Genomic DNA, 17,148 nt, shown 5'->3' on the forward strand with positions numbered 1-17,148 from the left:
CAATGTACGTACTGATTTTTAAAACTGTGGGTAAAACTAACCCCCCCACTTTTGTCAAAAGCATTTTGAAAGTGACACACTTCCTGCTGCCAGTTGGTGGCGCTATAACTTTGACTCACAATAGTCACATCCATGTGATCGGCCTCTTACAACGAACACACTGCGGAAGTTTCATCAAGATCAGTTAATGTATGCAGAAGTTATAACACACTTCCTGTGTCCCTTATTCGCCATAAATTCGTTTCCTCGCCACGGCCAAACCGTTTGAGATATCAAAAATCCGTCCGCAATTTAGCATCCTCAATGTCTTGACTTCATGCTGACCGAGTTTGGTTGTGATTGGACGAATTTTCTAGGAGGAGTATTTCAAATTCCACAGCATGCGTTTCCAAACAACCCATAATAGCCGACTTCCTGTTGGGCTAGCGTAAAGCTAGCGTAAAACTTAGAGGACGAAAGTTGTTCGGCCCGATGAGATCTATATGTGTACTGAGTTTCATATTATTATATGCAAGCATGTTTGATTTATGGACCAAGTTTTCGGACACCATTCCAGGGGGCGCTGTCGAGCCCCCCTGCCACGCCCGGGTACCAGCTTCAGTCCGGCCCTGATGGCCGTGGGTTCTGACGTGTGTGCAAAATTTTAAGAGTTTTCGAGCATGTTAAGAGCCCCAAAAGTGCCCGAAAGGTTGACAAAATAATAATAATAATAATAAATAATCCTACCGAAAACAATAGGGCCTTCGCCCTTTCAGGGCTTGGGCCCTAATAAATAATCCTTAGAAGAACAATAGGGCTCTGCGCCCTTTCAGGGCTTGGGCCCTAATAATAATAATAATCCTAACGAAAACAATAGGGCCTTCGCCCCTTCAGGGCTTGGGCCCTAATAATAATCCTAACGAAAACAATAGGGCCTTCGCCCTTTCAGGGCTTGGGCCCTAATAATAATAATAAATAATCCTACCGGAAACAATAGGGCCTTCGCCCTTTCAGGGCTTGGGCCCTAATAATCCTAACGAAAACAATAGGGCCTTCGCCCTTTCAGGGCTTGGGCCCTAATAAATAATCCTACCGGAAACAATAGGGCCTTCGCCCTTTCAGGGCTTGGGCCCTAATAATAATAATAAATAATCCTACCGGAAACAATAGGGCCTTCGCCCTTTCAGGGCTTGGGCCCTAATTATCCTAACGAAAACAATAGGGCCTTCGCCCTTTCAGGGCTTGGGCCCTAATAATCCTACCGAAAACAATAGGGCCTTCGCCCTTTCAGGGCTTGGGCCCTAATAATAATCCTAACGAAAACAATAGGGCCTTCGCCCTTTCAGGGCTTGGGCCGTAATAATAATCCTAACGAAAACAATAGGGCCTTCGCCCTTTCAGGGCTTGGGCCCTAATAATAATAATAATCCTAACGAAAACAATAGGGCTCTGCGCCCTTTCAGGGCTTGGGCCCTAATAATAAATAATCCTACCGAAAACAATAGGGCCTTTGCCCTTTCAGGGCTTGGGCCCTAAAAATATATAGCTGCGAGCAGCGATTACGGGCCCAAGCCGGTGGCACCGCAACCCCGGTGCCTTTAGTTATTTAGTTAATATTACTTGTCTAACCTTATTCTGATTTTATGATACACTCAAAATATTCCACAACATTGATTAACGTTTATTAACCCGTTGATTAACCAGTGGTAAAATATTCTCACCGTCACATACCTAGTACCAATAGGCCTACCTGATTTTGAACACAAGAGGGCAGTATAGCACTATGAATGACATGATGTATTTATTTTCTGGACAAAAAAAAAAAATGCTGGCTGTTTTTAAACTTAAACAATTATTAAATTGAAAAAAAAAAAAGAATAAAATGGGTTTAGTTCTGATATTTGTATAATTTTATATAGAAATAAATGGTGTATAATTACATTTTTAGAAGATATGAGGCTTTTAGTGTTTCCACTTTTGACATTACTTTAATCCCTCGCCATAGCAAAACCGTTTGAGATATGTATTATCCGTTCACAATTTAGCATCGTTAATGTATTTTCATCATGTTGAAAAAGTTTGGTGTGAATAAAATAAACCACTTAAGAGGAGTGGGTAAAAATTCAGAGGCTGATTTTGCAAAGAAATCCACATTCAAACCAAAATATCTGACTTCCTGTTGGTCGGAGCTAATTACTGTAAATTAGAAAGTTGTCCGGCTCGATGAGACCAATATGCGTACTGATTTTTGTAACTGTGGGTAAAAGTAACCCCCCCACACTTTTGTCAAAAGCATTTTGAAAGTGACACACTTCCTGCTGCCAGTTGGTGGCCCTATAACTTTGACTCACAATAGTTACATCCATCTGACCGGCCTATTACCACGAACACACTGCTGAAGTTTCATCAAGATCAGTTAATGTGTGCAGAAGTTATACCACTTCGTGTTTCTCTTTTCTCGCCATAAATTTGTGTCCTCGCCACGGCCAAACCGTTTGAGATATCAAAAATCCGTCCGCAATTTAGCATCCTCAATGTCTTGACTTCATGCTGACTGAGTTTGGAGGCGATTGGATGAATTCTCTAGGAGGAGTAGATCAAATTCCACAGCATGCGTTTTTCAAACAACCCATAATAGCCGACTTCCTGTTGGGCGGAGCTAATAACTTAGAGTGCGGAAGTTGTTCGGCCCGATGAGATCTATATGTGTGCCGAGTTTCATATTAATTCATGCAAGCGTGTTTTATATATGGACCAAGTTTTCGGACCCCGTTCAAGGGGGCGTTGTCGAGCCCCCCTGCCACGCCCAGGTACCAGCTTCAGCCCGGCACTGATGGCCGCGGGTTCTGACCTGTGTGCAAAGTTTCAAGAGTTTTTGAGCACGTTAAGGGCCCCAAAAGCCCCCGAAACCTTGAAAAACAAAGATTAAATGGAGAATAGACAAATCAAATGTCTTCAGGATCACTAGAAACTCACAGCTAGGTGACCGTCCAGGACCGAGTTTGAGAAACCCTGCACTATACCAATGGTTGCTCTCATGCTCATACGTTTTTTTGTTTTTTTTTAAGGCTTGCTCAGCAAACACATTTTTCACTTCTACTCAATGGATTGGCTGAACAATTTAATATTGTCAGTGAATAAATTCTTTAAAATTAGGCAATTCCAGTGTTATGGACGTGACATTTGCAGTCAAAACTTTAAATATAAATTCTCAGAAAATGCATTTAATACCAATATATTGAAACGTCTGTTTATATATAGGCTACACCCTTAATAAAGGAGTCCAGACATTAGAAAAATATCAGTCTACACATGCGTTTTATATTTAATATGAGGGAAATAGACATGCATGCATGCGTGACACAAAAAATCTTTAACTTTTAGGTAGCAAAATATTTTTTTGTAATTCTGTAAATTACACTAAGCAAACCAAAAGTAATACCACCCCCTGGATGAAGAAGGGTTGGCTCTCCACAGAACATAATATATTAATTTTATTTTATTTTTCGTGTTCACATTTATGAGGAAAAAATGTTACGGACGTGTCAGTTCTTAGTTACGGACGTGAGCGCTCTGAAAGCGGCACTAAAAGACTGCTTTAAAACTTTCACAGAGACCTCAAACAGAAAGCACAAAGCCTTTCAGTAAAGTGAATTTCGTTTTGTATTAATTGTATCTTAATTTTCAGCAATGTTTCATCAACCAATTGCCTGGATTTAATAAATAAGAAGTAAATATAGTAGGCCTAGACAAGAGATAATCAGGACACTTAGGCGCCAGCGCGTGAACTGGAGCTCGTCTCATAAATGAACCTGAATCTCAGCGCCTACTTGCCTCACAGACATGTCTACTTTTAAACAGAACAATTCAAAACGAAAGAAAACAGACTGCTCTCTGCTTATGTCATGAGCCAGCATCGTCAACTTCATCTTTGCAGCCGACACTGGCACAGAAAACACTTGTTTATTAATAAACAATTAAAATGTCTCCATGCTATATTTGACATATTCATAATCATAACTTTTGCCGGTTCTTTGTGACAGCTTTTAGGTGCTTTTATTGGCAGCACCACCCTTACATTTTACATGAACGCGTCACCACCGCATCAAAAACATGACTGCGTGATGAAAACATGAAAAACACCACCTAAACATAGTCTAACTGGTTAGAAAGGAAAAACAGAACAAACAGAGTAATGCACATACGTCCATCTCGCTAATGTTCTTTTTCTACCATATTCTACGGTGGCCGAGAGAGCTCAATGCGCTGCAAATGAAGAAAACGCATGCAAACAGAAAAAAACGCATGTAAACAGAAAAAAAACACATGCAAATAGAAAAAAACACATGCAAATAGAAAAAAACCCACCAGCGAATAAGAAAACATCTTCATCAGTTTTACAACTCACGTGCGTCCCAATACTCACAACACAACCAAATACGGAAACGCGCTGCAAATACGGAAACGCGCTGCAATTAAAGAAACGCGCTGCAATTACAGAAACGCGCTGCAAAAGTTCACAACACAATGGAAATGTTTCGAGGGGAACCAAATAAGTGACGAACCCGGTAGGGACATGCTTATAAGACCTTAATAAGACCTCATCAGTGGTGTTGTCGTCTGTCCATGACCTGAAAGGTGAGTTATTTTTTACTTTATTTAAAAATCCTGATCATATAATTCATTGGCCTTTTAGATAGTATTAGCCTAAATAATCTGAAATACACAATTAACTGTGAAACGTTATGTTAATGTTACAGGAGTTACTCTGTAAGTTAATTGGGAACAAAACAGTAAAACTAGACCTATAGGTTTAGCTGACAGCTACTAATATGAAATTAAATTAATTGTATTATCTTTTTCTTATCAGTTAACAATTAATAACCTTAACTGGCATTACTTAAAGTAATTACACTCTGATTGGAGGATAGTAATACAAGTTATAACTTTATGAAACTAACAAAGAACTTTGAGCATAACATTTAGACAAAATAGCCCATTTCTTATGATTGTTGAGCTATATTTACATTTCAGTGAGAATAAGTGTTGAATAACTTTTGTGTATGTTGGGGTAATCATCATAAGCATTTCTCTTACTGTATATCTGTGTTTTTCCTTCCAAGTAAAAATGAATGCTATAAAAAGGTCTAGGCTATATCAGTGGCATTAATTTTCTTAGTTACATCATGTTGATATCGTTTTGCACTAAGCAGTCACATTGTTCCTCTTCCAGGTTATGTATTGTCCATATTGTGGACTTGAATTGGCTGGATATATTGGATGCTTTTGTGGTTTCTGTGGTAGCAACATTAGATTTCTGGCACCTTTTCTACAGAATGGTATGCTCTGCTATAAAAAATCAACATAAAGACACCGTGATAAACCTACAAATGTGATTGTGAATATTTTTGGCTGATTAAACCTCCTAAAATCTCATGGGTCAATTTGAACCTGTTTCACGTTTGTTGTCTGAAAAATTGGTAATCTTTCTTTTTTGACCTCATTAAGGGTCATGGACATGTCTGCAAGTTGTGTACAATGTGTTATGAAAATTGTATATGCAATGATTATGTTAAGAGTAATTTGGACTCTTAACACTTTCATATTCATAAGACCCAAAATAGAAACCTTTCTTTCATGTACATTCTTGTTATGTGCTGTTCTTGCTGCACTGTGAATGTGATGGTGATGGAGCTACCCTTCATTTCTTATAATGACGCTGTTCTCTTTTCCCTTCAAGCCCAGAAACAGTGTCAGCTGAACTCACAGAGGCAGACCTTATCCACAAATATTTCTCAGAGGGCCACACATATGAAGTGATCCTTGATTTTCTTGCAACAAAGCACAATATTTTCCTGAGTCTGAGCACCTTAAAGAGAAGGCTAAGAAATGCAGGCCTAACAAGGAGGACAGAGTATACTCCCATTGACACTGTGAATGCCGCTATTACACATGAACTGACAGGTGCAGGTCAGCTTTTGGGTTACAGAGCACTGTGGCAGACATTGCGACAGAAGTATTTCCTGACATTTAAAAGGGATGATGTAATGCTTACAATTCGCAGGCTGGATCCATCTGGAGTTCAACTTCGCCATAGAATCAGAATCAGAATCAGAATCAGAAAGAGCTTTATTGCCAAGTGTGCTTGCACCCACAAGGAATTTTTCTTGGTACTGAAGCTTCCAGTGCACATATACAAATACAAATACAACAAGAACATAGTAATACAAATTCTAAGAATGAAAATATATAAAAAATAAATAAAAATAGTATAAAAGTAAAAAAGTAGGGTCACAGTTGGGTTTAGTCTGAATAAACATTTACAGATTATGAACATATTTACAGTATTTTGAGTAGTATGAATAATATAAATATCACCTGAATTAGAGAATATTACACTAGACAGTGGGAGTCTAGCGCATGTTACAGATTATAAACATATTTACAGTATTTTGAGTAGTATGAATAATATAGATATAAATATCACCTGAGTTTATTGCACTAGACAGTGGGAGTATTGCACTTACAGGCATATGCTTTGGGGGGCATGTTAAGTGTTCAGAAGGGAAATGGCCTGTGGAAAGAAACTGTTCCTGTGCCTGGAAGTTCTTGTGGCCAGTGATCTGTGTCGCCGTCCTGACGGTAACAGTTCAAACAGGGGGTGTCCAGGGTGAGTGGAGTCTGTGATGATTTTACCTGCTCTCTTCCTCACTCTGGAAGAGTACAGGTCCTGGAGGGTTGGCAGGGGGGCACCAATAATCCTCTCTGCAGTCCGGACTGTCCGTTGTAGTCTCCTGATGTCCGATTTGGTAGCTGAACCAAACCAGACAGTGATGGAAGTGCTTAAAACAGACTCAATGACGGCTGAGTAGAACTGGATCAGCAGCTCCTGTGGCAGATTGAACTTCTTCAGCTGGCGAAGGAAGTACAGTCTCTGCTGGGCCTTTTTCACAATGGAGTCAATGTGATTTGCCCACTTCAGGTCCTGGGAGATGGTAGAGCCCAGGAACCTGAATGACTCCACTGCTTCCACAGTGCTGTTCATGATGGTGAGAGGGGGGAGTGCTGGGGTGTTTCTCCTGAAGTCCACGATCATCTCCACTGTTTTGAGTGTGTTCAGCTCAAGGTTGTTATAACTGCACCAGACAGCCAGCTGTTCAACCCCCAGTCTGTAAGCAGACTCGTCACCATTTTGGATGAGACCGATGACAGTGGTGTCGTCTGCAAATTTCAGGAGCTTGACAGAGGGGTCTTTAGAAGTGCAGTCATTAGTGTACAGGGAGAAGAGCAGTGGAGAGAGAACGCACCCTTGGGGGGCGCCAGTGCTGATGGTGAGGGTCCTGGATGTGAGTTTCCCCAGTCTCACTAGCTGCTGCCGGTCCGTCAGGAAGCTGGAGATCCACTGACAGATTGTGGATGGCATGGAGAGCTGAGTCAGTTTGGCTGTGAGAAGATCAGGCACAGGCACAGATCAGGCACTAGGCACAGATTTGTCCGAAGAGGATACATTACAGCAGGACCAAACCAAGTGTGGCATGTCGATGGGTATGATAAGCTCAAACCATTTGGTGTTGCCATCAGTGGCTGTATTGATGGCTTTTCTAGGAAAGTGATGTGGCTCAGCAGTGGCAGCTCTAATAACGACCCAGGGATAATTGCCTCCTATTACATGCAGTGTGTATCAAACTTTGGACTTCCAGCACGCCTTCGCACAGACTGTGGGACAGAAAATGGCACTATGGTAGCCATTCACTGTGCATTAAGAGCACAGCATACAGATGATTTTGCAGGAGCCCTCAGTCACATGTATGGCACCTCAACTGCAAATCAACGAATTGAAAGTTGGTGGTCCTTTTTCAGGAGGCAAAGGTAAAGTCCTTTTAAAAATAATTGCAAATGTAATGCTACTTATTAGTCTGTCGTGTTTTTTTTGTGTACTTTTTCACACTAGACTAAATGTGATGCAAATCTTTTTCCTTATGCTTTAAGGTTTTATTTACATGGATGTTTAAAATTATAAAAAAAAAAAAAAAAATTTGTTTTCCAGTTTAAATAATAGCATTTGTTTTAGAAATCATATCCATATAACATTTATTCAGCACTAAAGTAAAACATTGTGTATACTGTCATTTCATCGTTAGGACAGTTCTGGATTGAGCTCTTCAGTGACCTGAGAGAGAGGCACCTTTTCAATGGCAGCCATGAGCATAAGTGCCTTCTACGGTATGTCTTCTTGAGCATCCTGCAGAAGGACTTTGATGAGTACAGACAACTTTGGAACAACCACACCATCCGACCTGTTCGTCAGTCTCGATGTCATTCTGGTAAACCAGAAGCAATGTATCACCTGCCTCACAGGTTCGTATTTATCCATACAATGTGTGACCATTTTCATTAAAAACCAGATTCCATTTTCACGTGAAATTGAATCATTAATTATCGCAGAAATGTAATCATTAATTATTCAATCATTACTATAGGGTTGCCTATAGCTGACGCAGAAGTGTATAGTGGAATGTCTCAAAAATGTCTACTTGGCACTCTTTCCACAAGTCCCTCACTTGACGATTATCCTATTATTTTAAATCAGAAAAAAAGACAGATAAAAAAAAAGAATTCAGATATTCTTAGACAAAAAAAAAAAAAAAAATAACATTCCACAACAAAACCTAAATGTACAATGCACAACACAAAAAAGGTGGATTATTAAGATACAGTACCACAAAGTGCCTTTGTAGTAGAAGCAAATATAATGACGATATTTGACAACAGAGGAGGACCTCTCAATCAACCTTTGGCTGACTTGTCATCAAATTCAAAACCATTAAAAAAAAATAGATGTTGGGTACTTGGGTTATAATTTATTACAGCTGGGGAACTGACTTGCAGAATGAGTGTTTTTTTTTTTTTTTTTTTTTTTTACCTTAGCCATAGTAGCTTTTAATATTAAAATTTGAAAATGAGTTGACTTGCAGTGTTTTGATTTCTGACTGGCCTTAGGTTTGGTGCAAGAGATTGTGGATTCCCAGTGTCACAGGAAGTGATTCAAGAGTTTGAGGACATTCTACCACCGCAGCGAAGTCTTTGTGGTGATGGTAATCTCCAAGTTCATTTTGCAGACTTAGAGAGACAGAGTGGGCTGTCTCGACCAGTAAACTGGATAAATGCTGTTGAGCATTACATAACACTCAAAAATATGTCTAGACTTTAAAATCATTAGTTTCTTATAATCTGATATGCCATTACAGTTAAGTCTTCTCATAATCTACTGGGTGGCTTGATCTGCTATTTGCAAAGAACATTTATGCTTCCAGGAGGATATTGATTTTTTAGATCCTGTGAACGGCCCTCGCATACTTTAAAGTGTTATATAATCCCTATTTTACTTATCTAGACAGTATAGTGTAACTTCTTAACTGCTGACTGGTTAGATACTTGTGCAGAAGTCTTAAGATTTTATAATTTTTTTAAGATTTCATTTTATTTTTGTAACTTTGTTATTTCTAAAGTACATCAAACACCTTTATACATTTTAAACAACTTTATCTGTTTTTGAACATGCCATGCATTTATGTAAAAAAAAGAAGAAAAGTTTTGGTCCTTGACTTCACAATGTCTTTTGTGAAAATAATAAACCTGTTCCACAAAACTCAGCAGTATATCAATAAAAAAATCTAAACTTTTAACCTGAGTTTTCCTTTTTCCTTCCTTTAATCAAGTGACTTGAAATGTTTAACTAACTATAACTAAAGTGCAAGTTTATAGTAAAGAAAAAAGATGACACTTTTTAATAAAACTTTGAACTCTGACCTAAACTCTGGTCTATCTAATGTTTATTTTAAGGAAGCCCAAATCCAGGGGAGTTTTGCAACCCGCAATCCATGGCTTCTTGAAACTCTTCATAACTTGCTACAATTGGAATTTTTATTGTATTGGCACAAACATTTGCCATGGGAAATTGTGAGGTTTTTTGAAATACTAGCTGTGGCTGCGGCTGTATTGCTGCAGGAGGAACTTCCTTCAGCCCAGTCCCAAACATAAGGACGTCTTCCAACGAAGGACCAGTCTCTTTTTCTAGGGAGAGCAAAATAAAAATGTTAGACATGATATTGTTTAGTTTGTTTCCGTTTACTTTTACTTTCAAATCAGTGTAGTAATCACCTTGCACCTGTAAAAAGGTTTGATAACAGTGCTTTTGTTGTATGGAGGTGGTTTTCAGAGGTGTAAAATCCAGTTGTGTATTCCAGAAAGCAAGGTTAACTTACCGTCAGATATACCTTGAACTATCAATTGATTAACCCAAACGTTGCATACTCAAGGAATGTTGGTTCAAAAAACGCATCAGGGGAGTAAGTTCCTCCAACCCAGAGTATGTTCCCAGTTAACAGACAAGACATTCTCAACAGAGCGATTAATCGATTCACCATGGAAACTTGGTGATTTACATAGCCTAGCACATCACTATTTGGTGGTTGTGCAATCATTTTTTCAATCTTTATTCATTGAGAATAAGGATTATATTGTTAATATGATGCTAATAAATATAATGCAGATCAATGTCTAAGATGCAATAACATAAATAATAAAATATATTTGAATTTAATAAACATTACATTACATATTACATTTTTATAATAGTGCTTTAGAATTAATATATAATATTGCATATTAGTGATTTAGTATTTATATATAATATTGCATATTATTTAACTGTAACTAAACAATTTTGTTATATTAATATTAATTATATAATGCATCTGAATAACCCTTAAGCAAACTAACCCTGGTTGCTATGGCTACTTACATACCCTGAGATTTACCTCCGTTTTTGGAACAGAAAGTTGAGTTTATCCACTTACTTACTCTTAAACATAACAGGTATGTCACATTACCTGCTTTCTGGAATACACCCCAGGTTCAGAAAATAAAAATCCTCCTTAGTATTTTCTTCCAATCACCTGTATTTGCTAATTAGCACCGTTTTTCAGCCAGGAGATTAGTGAAATTAGCGGGCTGGTTCATGGGTGGAATAAACATATGGCTGGACTTTTACTCTGACCCCTGGACTTTACAACTCTGGTGGTTTGTCATTTCTCCTAAACCACATGTGGCATAATGGAACCCAGTTTAAATTATTATGGACCGTATAGAAAGCAATTGTGGATTTGTCCTTTGTGTAAAACACTAAGGTTCTTTGAACTGATGTAAATTTCTGACAGAAATTACTTTATCTCACTGTTTGCTGTAGTGATAATTCAGCACATTTCTTAAGATTTTAACCATAAATAATACCTTCCAGGCAGGCACGTGCACACATAGACATCAAAGGGGGCTTGAGCACCTGCCCTTTTTATTCCTGGAGAGAAAGTGCCCTTTTTTCTGGGGTGCTTTTTTTCTATTTTTGAAAAATAATATATATTCCTGTTTGCGCACAGCTTCCCTGTCAAACAAATATATTTATTGAAGAATAGTATATCTAAATATCAGGTCCGTCCAAGTGATCTGAGGGCGCGCGCGCATCCTGGTGTGTGACGTGTACGCAGACTGGTGCATAGATACATACACTAGAGGTCGCCTTGTCTACGGCAGGTCATTGAAACGAATGTCTTTAAGGCGACATCTAGTGTATATATCTATGCACCAGTCTGCGTACACGTCACACACCAGGATGCGCGCGCGCCCTCAGATGTCAGATCACTTGGACGTGGCAGTGTTATAAGAGCTAAAAACGATATAAATTCTATTCGTTTTCTCACACAAACCGCTCGTTTCGTGTCTTAGGCCATCAATGTGTACTTACGATGGGGAATTGTTTTAATTTGGACTCTGTGCATGCTCTTTGAGACGTGACCATAAACCTGCATTATATGACTGACAGACAAGAACGGTTCGACCTAAAAATATCAAAATTGAAACTACTGCGGAAAAAAAGAGACCTACATCTTTGATGCCCTTGAGGTAAGCTAAAACATACCAAAATTTAATTTCAAAGTGAACTACCCCTTTAACTAGTTGACGCCTAATTTGCATACAGAACGTCCCCAGTTAATGACTTACATCAAGAGTCTTTCCCCCTGAAATTTAGAAATCTAAATTGGTGAATTTAGAAGAAATCTACAGATGCAAACAGATGGAGGATACACTCTAAAAAATGTAGTAAATCTGAGTAACTGCATCTGGTACATTAATACATAAAACTGAGTAGAAATAAGTTAACATTAAACATTAAAAATAACAATATTTATAAACTTTTTATTTATGAGTAATTTAACTTTTTTTATTTCCTCTAAACCTTTATAAAATAGTATTCCATACAACCACATACATGACATTGGCTTTTATTGAATTTTTACTCAATTATTTTGGTAAGTTTAATTCAAACAATTAAGTAAGATTTTCAGAGATTTTATTAAGTTAATAAAGTTATATATTTCTGTAATATTTACTAAGCCACAGAATATTTTTTAGAGTAGTAGGTTTAAAACAAACTCCATCTAAATGTGGATTTTGAAGGTTTTATTTGATGATGATGATACAGTCCTCCCTCAAATGTGAAACTAAGTCCATGTCAGTCACCATCAGTTATTGTGTATGTGTATGTGTGTGTGTGTGTGTGTGTGTGTGTGTGTGTGTGTGTATGTGTGTGTACATGCATAAACATCTACAGGGACATGGACCTTCAGAAGGTTGCCGCTGTAAGGGAGGAAGGAGAGACAACCAGGGAATGGAAGTAACAGATTTTATTTTGAAGTAGAAGACCTTTTTTTGTAATAATTAAATTAAATTGCTGTATTTTTGTATTTTGTCAATCATTTTTGCAGTGATTTTTTTTCAGTAAAGTTAACAAAATAGCAGCAACAGCCCTCTTCAGTTTAGAGTGAATATTTGTGTTGATTTTAAAGTGTTATGTATTCTGATAACACCAAAATAATTAAAATGATGTAGTGCCTTTTGCAAAAATAAACAAATTATTAGTAAAACATGCCCCTCTGCTTGATGCAGTTATTTAGGTTATTCTAAATATATACTTGAAACTAGTAGCATAGGAAATGTGTTCAAAACATGCACATTGTGGAATGGTTTCCTTTGCTGCTCTATAAACCTAGTGAATACTAAGGAGACCATGGTTTCTGTGTGAACTGATTATTTTGTAGACATCTTTTAAAAATGAAACAATTGCGTGAGTTTGAGGAAGATAAAATTAATTAACTTTTTTAATTAAATTTTTTAAAAAGGAAGTCAGAGTTGCGTTAATATATATACTTTTTTGTTTAAAAAAAAGAAAAAGAAAATACGTAATTATGGAAGTGCCCTTTATTTCACTTGAGCCCCTACCCCTCAAAATGTCTGTGCACGTCCCTGCTTCCAGGTAGAGCAGATAATCTCGCCAGTAGCTCAGTACTCTGGCCTCCTCCTGACGGTTGGTGCTACCAGGTTGACTGAACTGCACGTGGAAGATATTCTCCACAGCATCAGCTGTCAGCTTGGTCTCAGTGTAGCACATGAATGAAAAGAACAGTGAAGGATGCTGTTCCAAGGCATTGACAAAATCAAGAGTTGCTAGTCCCTCTTTGAACCTACAAAAAGTTCCAAGTCACAAGGGGGTTATGTAAACTACTGAAAGATATAAAGATTATAATAATATTTAACATATTAAAGTTTTGTTACATGCCCACAGGTTAAGTAGAATATTATAGCCTACCTCTGGATGGAAACGTGGTTTCGGTAGATGAAATACCACTGAATGTAATCATCTACTACTTTTTTCTTATCCTCGAGAGTCCTCATGTATCTATAGCAGCCTGCTGTCTGCAGCATGCTGGAGTGTTTTTCTGTGAGTCCCTGGAGTTCATTCAGTGATGTAGCATTCTTAATCTAGAGGAAAATAAAAAGCAGTGACATTTATTTATTTTCATTGGACTAGATAACAGGCCGCATTATAGTACATTCATACAAATTAGTAAGGCTTGGACTATTCATAATTTTTCTTTTTAAAAAGTGGTTTGTAATGACAAAAATAAAGCAAGATGGGATAATCTAAAACAAATAGCATAGATACAAACAAAGCAAAAATGTATACATTTCTTTGACCTTGGTTGGTAATGGCAACCAAAACATCTGATTCTGAATAAATTGACATTTTGAGGGATTAAATTAAAAACCGAATTAATTCATATTGATGATAATATAGGTTAGAACTACTGCTTTGAATTTACACTCAATGCCCATATAAAAGTGTACCCTCTATTAAAGTATTGTAATAGAGCATACACTTTTATAAAGCTTTTTATAGCTTTCTTGTAGCTCAAACAGTAGAGCGTTTAAAAAAGGTCATGGGTTTGATTGATGAGTGTACCTTGAAATGCAATGTAAGTCAATTTGGATAAAAGAGTCTGCCAAATGCATAAAAGTGAAAAGTAAAGTATTGACAATCATACTGTTTGTACAGTTATTAAGGTATCAATACTAAGGATAGTTTTGTGTCAGTTGATGAAAGTAATGTCTCGAAATTGTTTGTAATCCCAGCCTAACAAATTACCTCAAAGAGGGTCTTCTTGACCTCATCATCCGGTATGTCCTCAACTGGGGCCTCAATTGTCTTTACTTTACCAATTAGGTAAAGGAAGAAATTTGGGGAAAGACAACGAGGCCCTGGACCTCCATGGACAATCGAGACAGCAATCATTTTTCCAATCTGGAAATACTCATTGTCTTCTGCAGCTAAAAAAGCCAATATTGCAATGTTAGGACACATTGATTTAAAACATTCTAAAAACTTCACAAAAAAGTATTACCTTTACAATCAAATGAGAGGTATTTGCCATTTTCTTTGCCTTCAAATACCCTCCTGGTTTTGATGGTGTCCATCAGCAGGGTTAGAAATTCACGAGTAGGCCCCCCGCTGTCCAAAGCCTCTTCAGTTAGCCCCGCATCATCTGTGAATTTCACCATCAAGCTGCAGGTGGGGTCAAATGAGGATCGCCTGAAACCTCTTAAGGCACCATCCCAGACATTTGCCCGGTTGATATTAAATCTGCTACAGGATGTTTTTTTAAGATTAATTGACAGATTTGACACTACATCAGCAGCTGTTAGCCCATGTCCATCACTGTAAAATAAGCAAACAAGCAAGAAATATGAACACTGCCTCTTCTTAGTTTTGTGGATTATTTAAACCGTGACTTTTTAGGTTTTGAGTCTTTTATGGCCCTTTATAATGAGTAAGCTATACAACACTGCTCAAAAATGATAAGCATAATTTGGACATCACAACTTTAGTAATAGATATTTTAACTCCGTCCACAGAACCACATTCTTCTGCAGAGGGATTACTGAAGAGAAACAGCCAGACAGATTTTTACTTGTGATCCTGTTGCTAGAACATTGCATTAGCAATGCAGAGGTCATGGATCCGAGTTCCACGAAACACACAAACTGATAGAATATTTAGCTTTAATGCACTGCAAGTCACTTTGGATGAAAGCGTCTGCCAAATGCATAAATCTTTTTTTTTACTTTGTTTATGACTACTGAACGCAATTAAAATTTTGAGACAATAAATATTTTCAAAATGAGAAAGGCTGGTAAAGAACAAGGTGCTGAAGTAATTCTTATGTGATAGTACCTGTCTTTCTCTGGCAGTTTCTCTACTTCCTCAAGATCTGAGGAACTGCTGTCAATGGTGATCGGTGCATATATATTGGTATAAGTACTGTGGAAGAGAGGTACAAGAACAACAATAACCAGAAAGATAACCAAAAAATAATCCAGAAAGTCTTCTGGAGACATCTTTTGTTGTTTTGGCTGTAGTCCAGTACTTTAGTCTAATAGTTTTATTTCAAATCCAGTGTTCTGAAGTACAGAGCAAAAACAATTAAAAATAATACTAAAGATGTGATGTAAAGTTACGTCTTATGACCGACCTGTAGAAGTCACTTGACTTAAGTTCACCCACTGAGGAGGTCGTCTGCTTGGGTCTTGTTGCACTGTTGGCCTGCAGCACCAACATCACAGCACAATAAGAACTTGCAGAAATATCCTGATTATAAACAAATTCCAATGTATTATATTACAGAATATGACATACTTGCCCATCTGATGACTGGGATCTCTCAGATGTTGTTGCTGACCTAAAACATTCAAACAATTTTGTAGAAACTGTCACTTTGTTATAGAGAACATAAAATGCAAAAGATTTTGTGATCAATCTTTATTTCATATTACATGTCCAGTATAGTTAAATGTGTAGGCTGTACAGTAACTGCAGTTAAAATTACACTGTCATAATTTACTCCCCCCTCCAAATATGTATACAGGTTCCAAACCTGTATACATATAGATATGCTGAACACAAAGGAAGATATTTAGAAGAATGTTTATAACCAAGCAGATCTAACCCACCATTGACCCACAAAGAGGGGTCAAGAGCTGCCTGATTACAAACATTATTTCAAATATCTTCCATTGTGTACAGCAGAACAAAGAAAGGTTTGGAACAACTTGAGGCTGAGTAAATTATGACAAAATTAAAAATTTTGGCTGAACTATCCCTTTAAAGCATGTATCACATAAAGTACTTTGTTTTTAGTTTAAATGTACATAAAATATATAAAAACATACAATTTCAATACTTACTCTTTGACAAATCCTCAATGGTACAGATGTACAATGTGATCCTTTGATACGCCTTTCCAATGGCCTCTTTGTATTGTCCAATGGTAAAAGGTGTGTCAGTCCCAGGGATATTTTTTGTCTGAGAGCCATCTGGATAAAGCAAGACATATTCTCCATCTTCCATGTCTTGATTGAAATCTTTTTGTTTTTTCACTGCAGCTGCCAAAAGTTGCTCAGATGACCACATGGGGTCAACATTTAGAGGTAGGTTTTTCCCTCTCATGGGCTTAAAGCCATTCCTGGTCTTGCTCATGATCCCAACAGAAATCTAGATGATGAGTGACAAAAGATGGAATAATGATTATTATCAACGTCAACAACATCATTAATAAAAAAAAAAAAGTGCTTACCTTTACTGTTTTATTTGATTTCTTTTTACTTTTACTTGAGAATGTCTTCCTTTCAGTTTCTTTTACTTCTCTGTATTTCATAAACTGGAGAACAGTTGACTTAGCTGGAATGGCACATGCATCAGTCACTGAAACAAACACACAC

General features: G+C 37.5%; 1 protein-coding gene across 1 annotated transcript; it reads right to left on the minus strand.

The window, feature by feature from the left end:
* Positions 1–9,817: 9,817 nt before the first annotated feature.
* Positions 9,818–16,893, minus strand: LOC311300118 (G2/M phase-specific E3 ubiquitin-protein ligase-like; the record flags this gene model as incomplete). Its single annotated transcript, XM_084424254.1, has 9 exons — positions 16,615–16,893; positions 16,067–16,109; positions 15,903–15,973; positions 15,605–15,691; positions 14,775–15,088; positions 14,519–14,700; positions 13,682–13,854; positions 13,315–13,556; positions 9,818–10,053 (listed from the first exon to the last, which is right to left on the minus strand). Exons 5-9 carry the CDS (start codon positions 14,929–14,931, stop codon positions 9,818–9,820), a joined length of 990 nt encoding a protein of 329 aa, XP_084280380.1. The 5' UTR covers positions 14,932–15,088; positions 15,605–15,691; positions 15,903–15,973; positions 16,067–16,109; positions 16,615–16,893.
* Between the last annotated feature and the right edge of the window lie 255 nt (positions 16,894–17,148).

The sequence above is a fragment of the Rutilus rutilus genome (genome assembly GCF_951802725.1).
Source record: "Rutilus rutilus genome assembly, chromosome: 11".
NCBI classification, from domain to species: Eukaryota; Metazoa; Chordata; class Actinopteri; order Cypriniformes; family Leuciscidae; genus Rutilus; species Rutilus rutilus.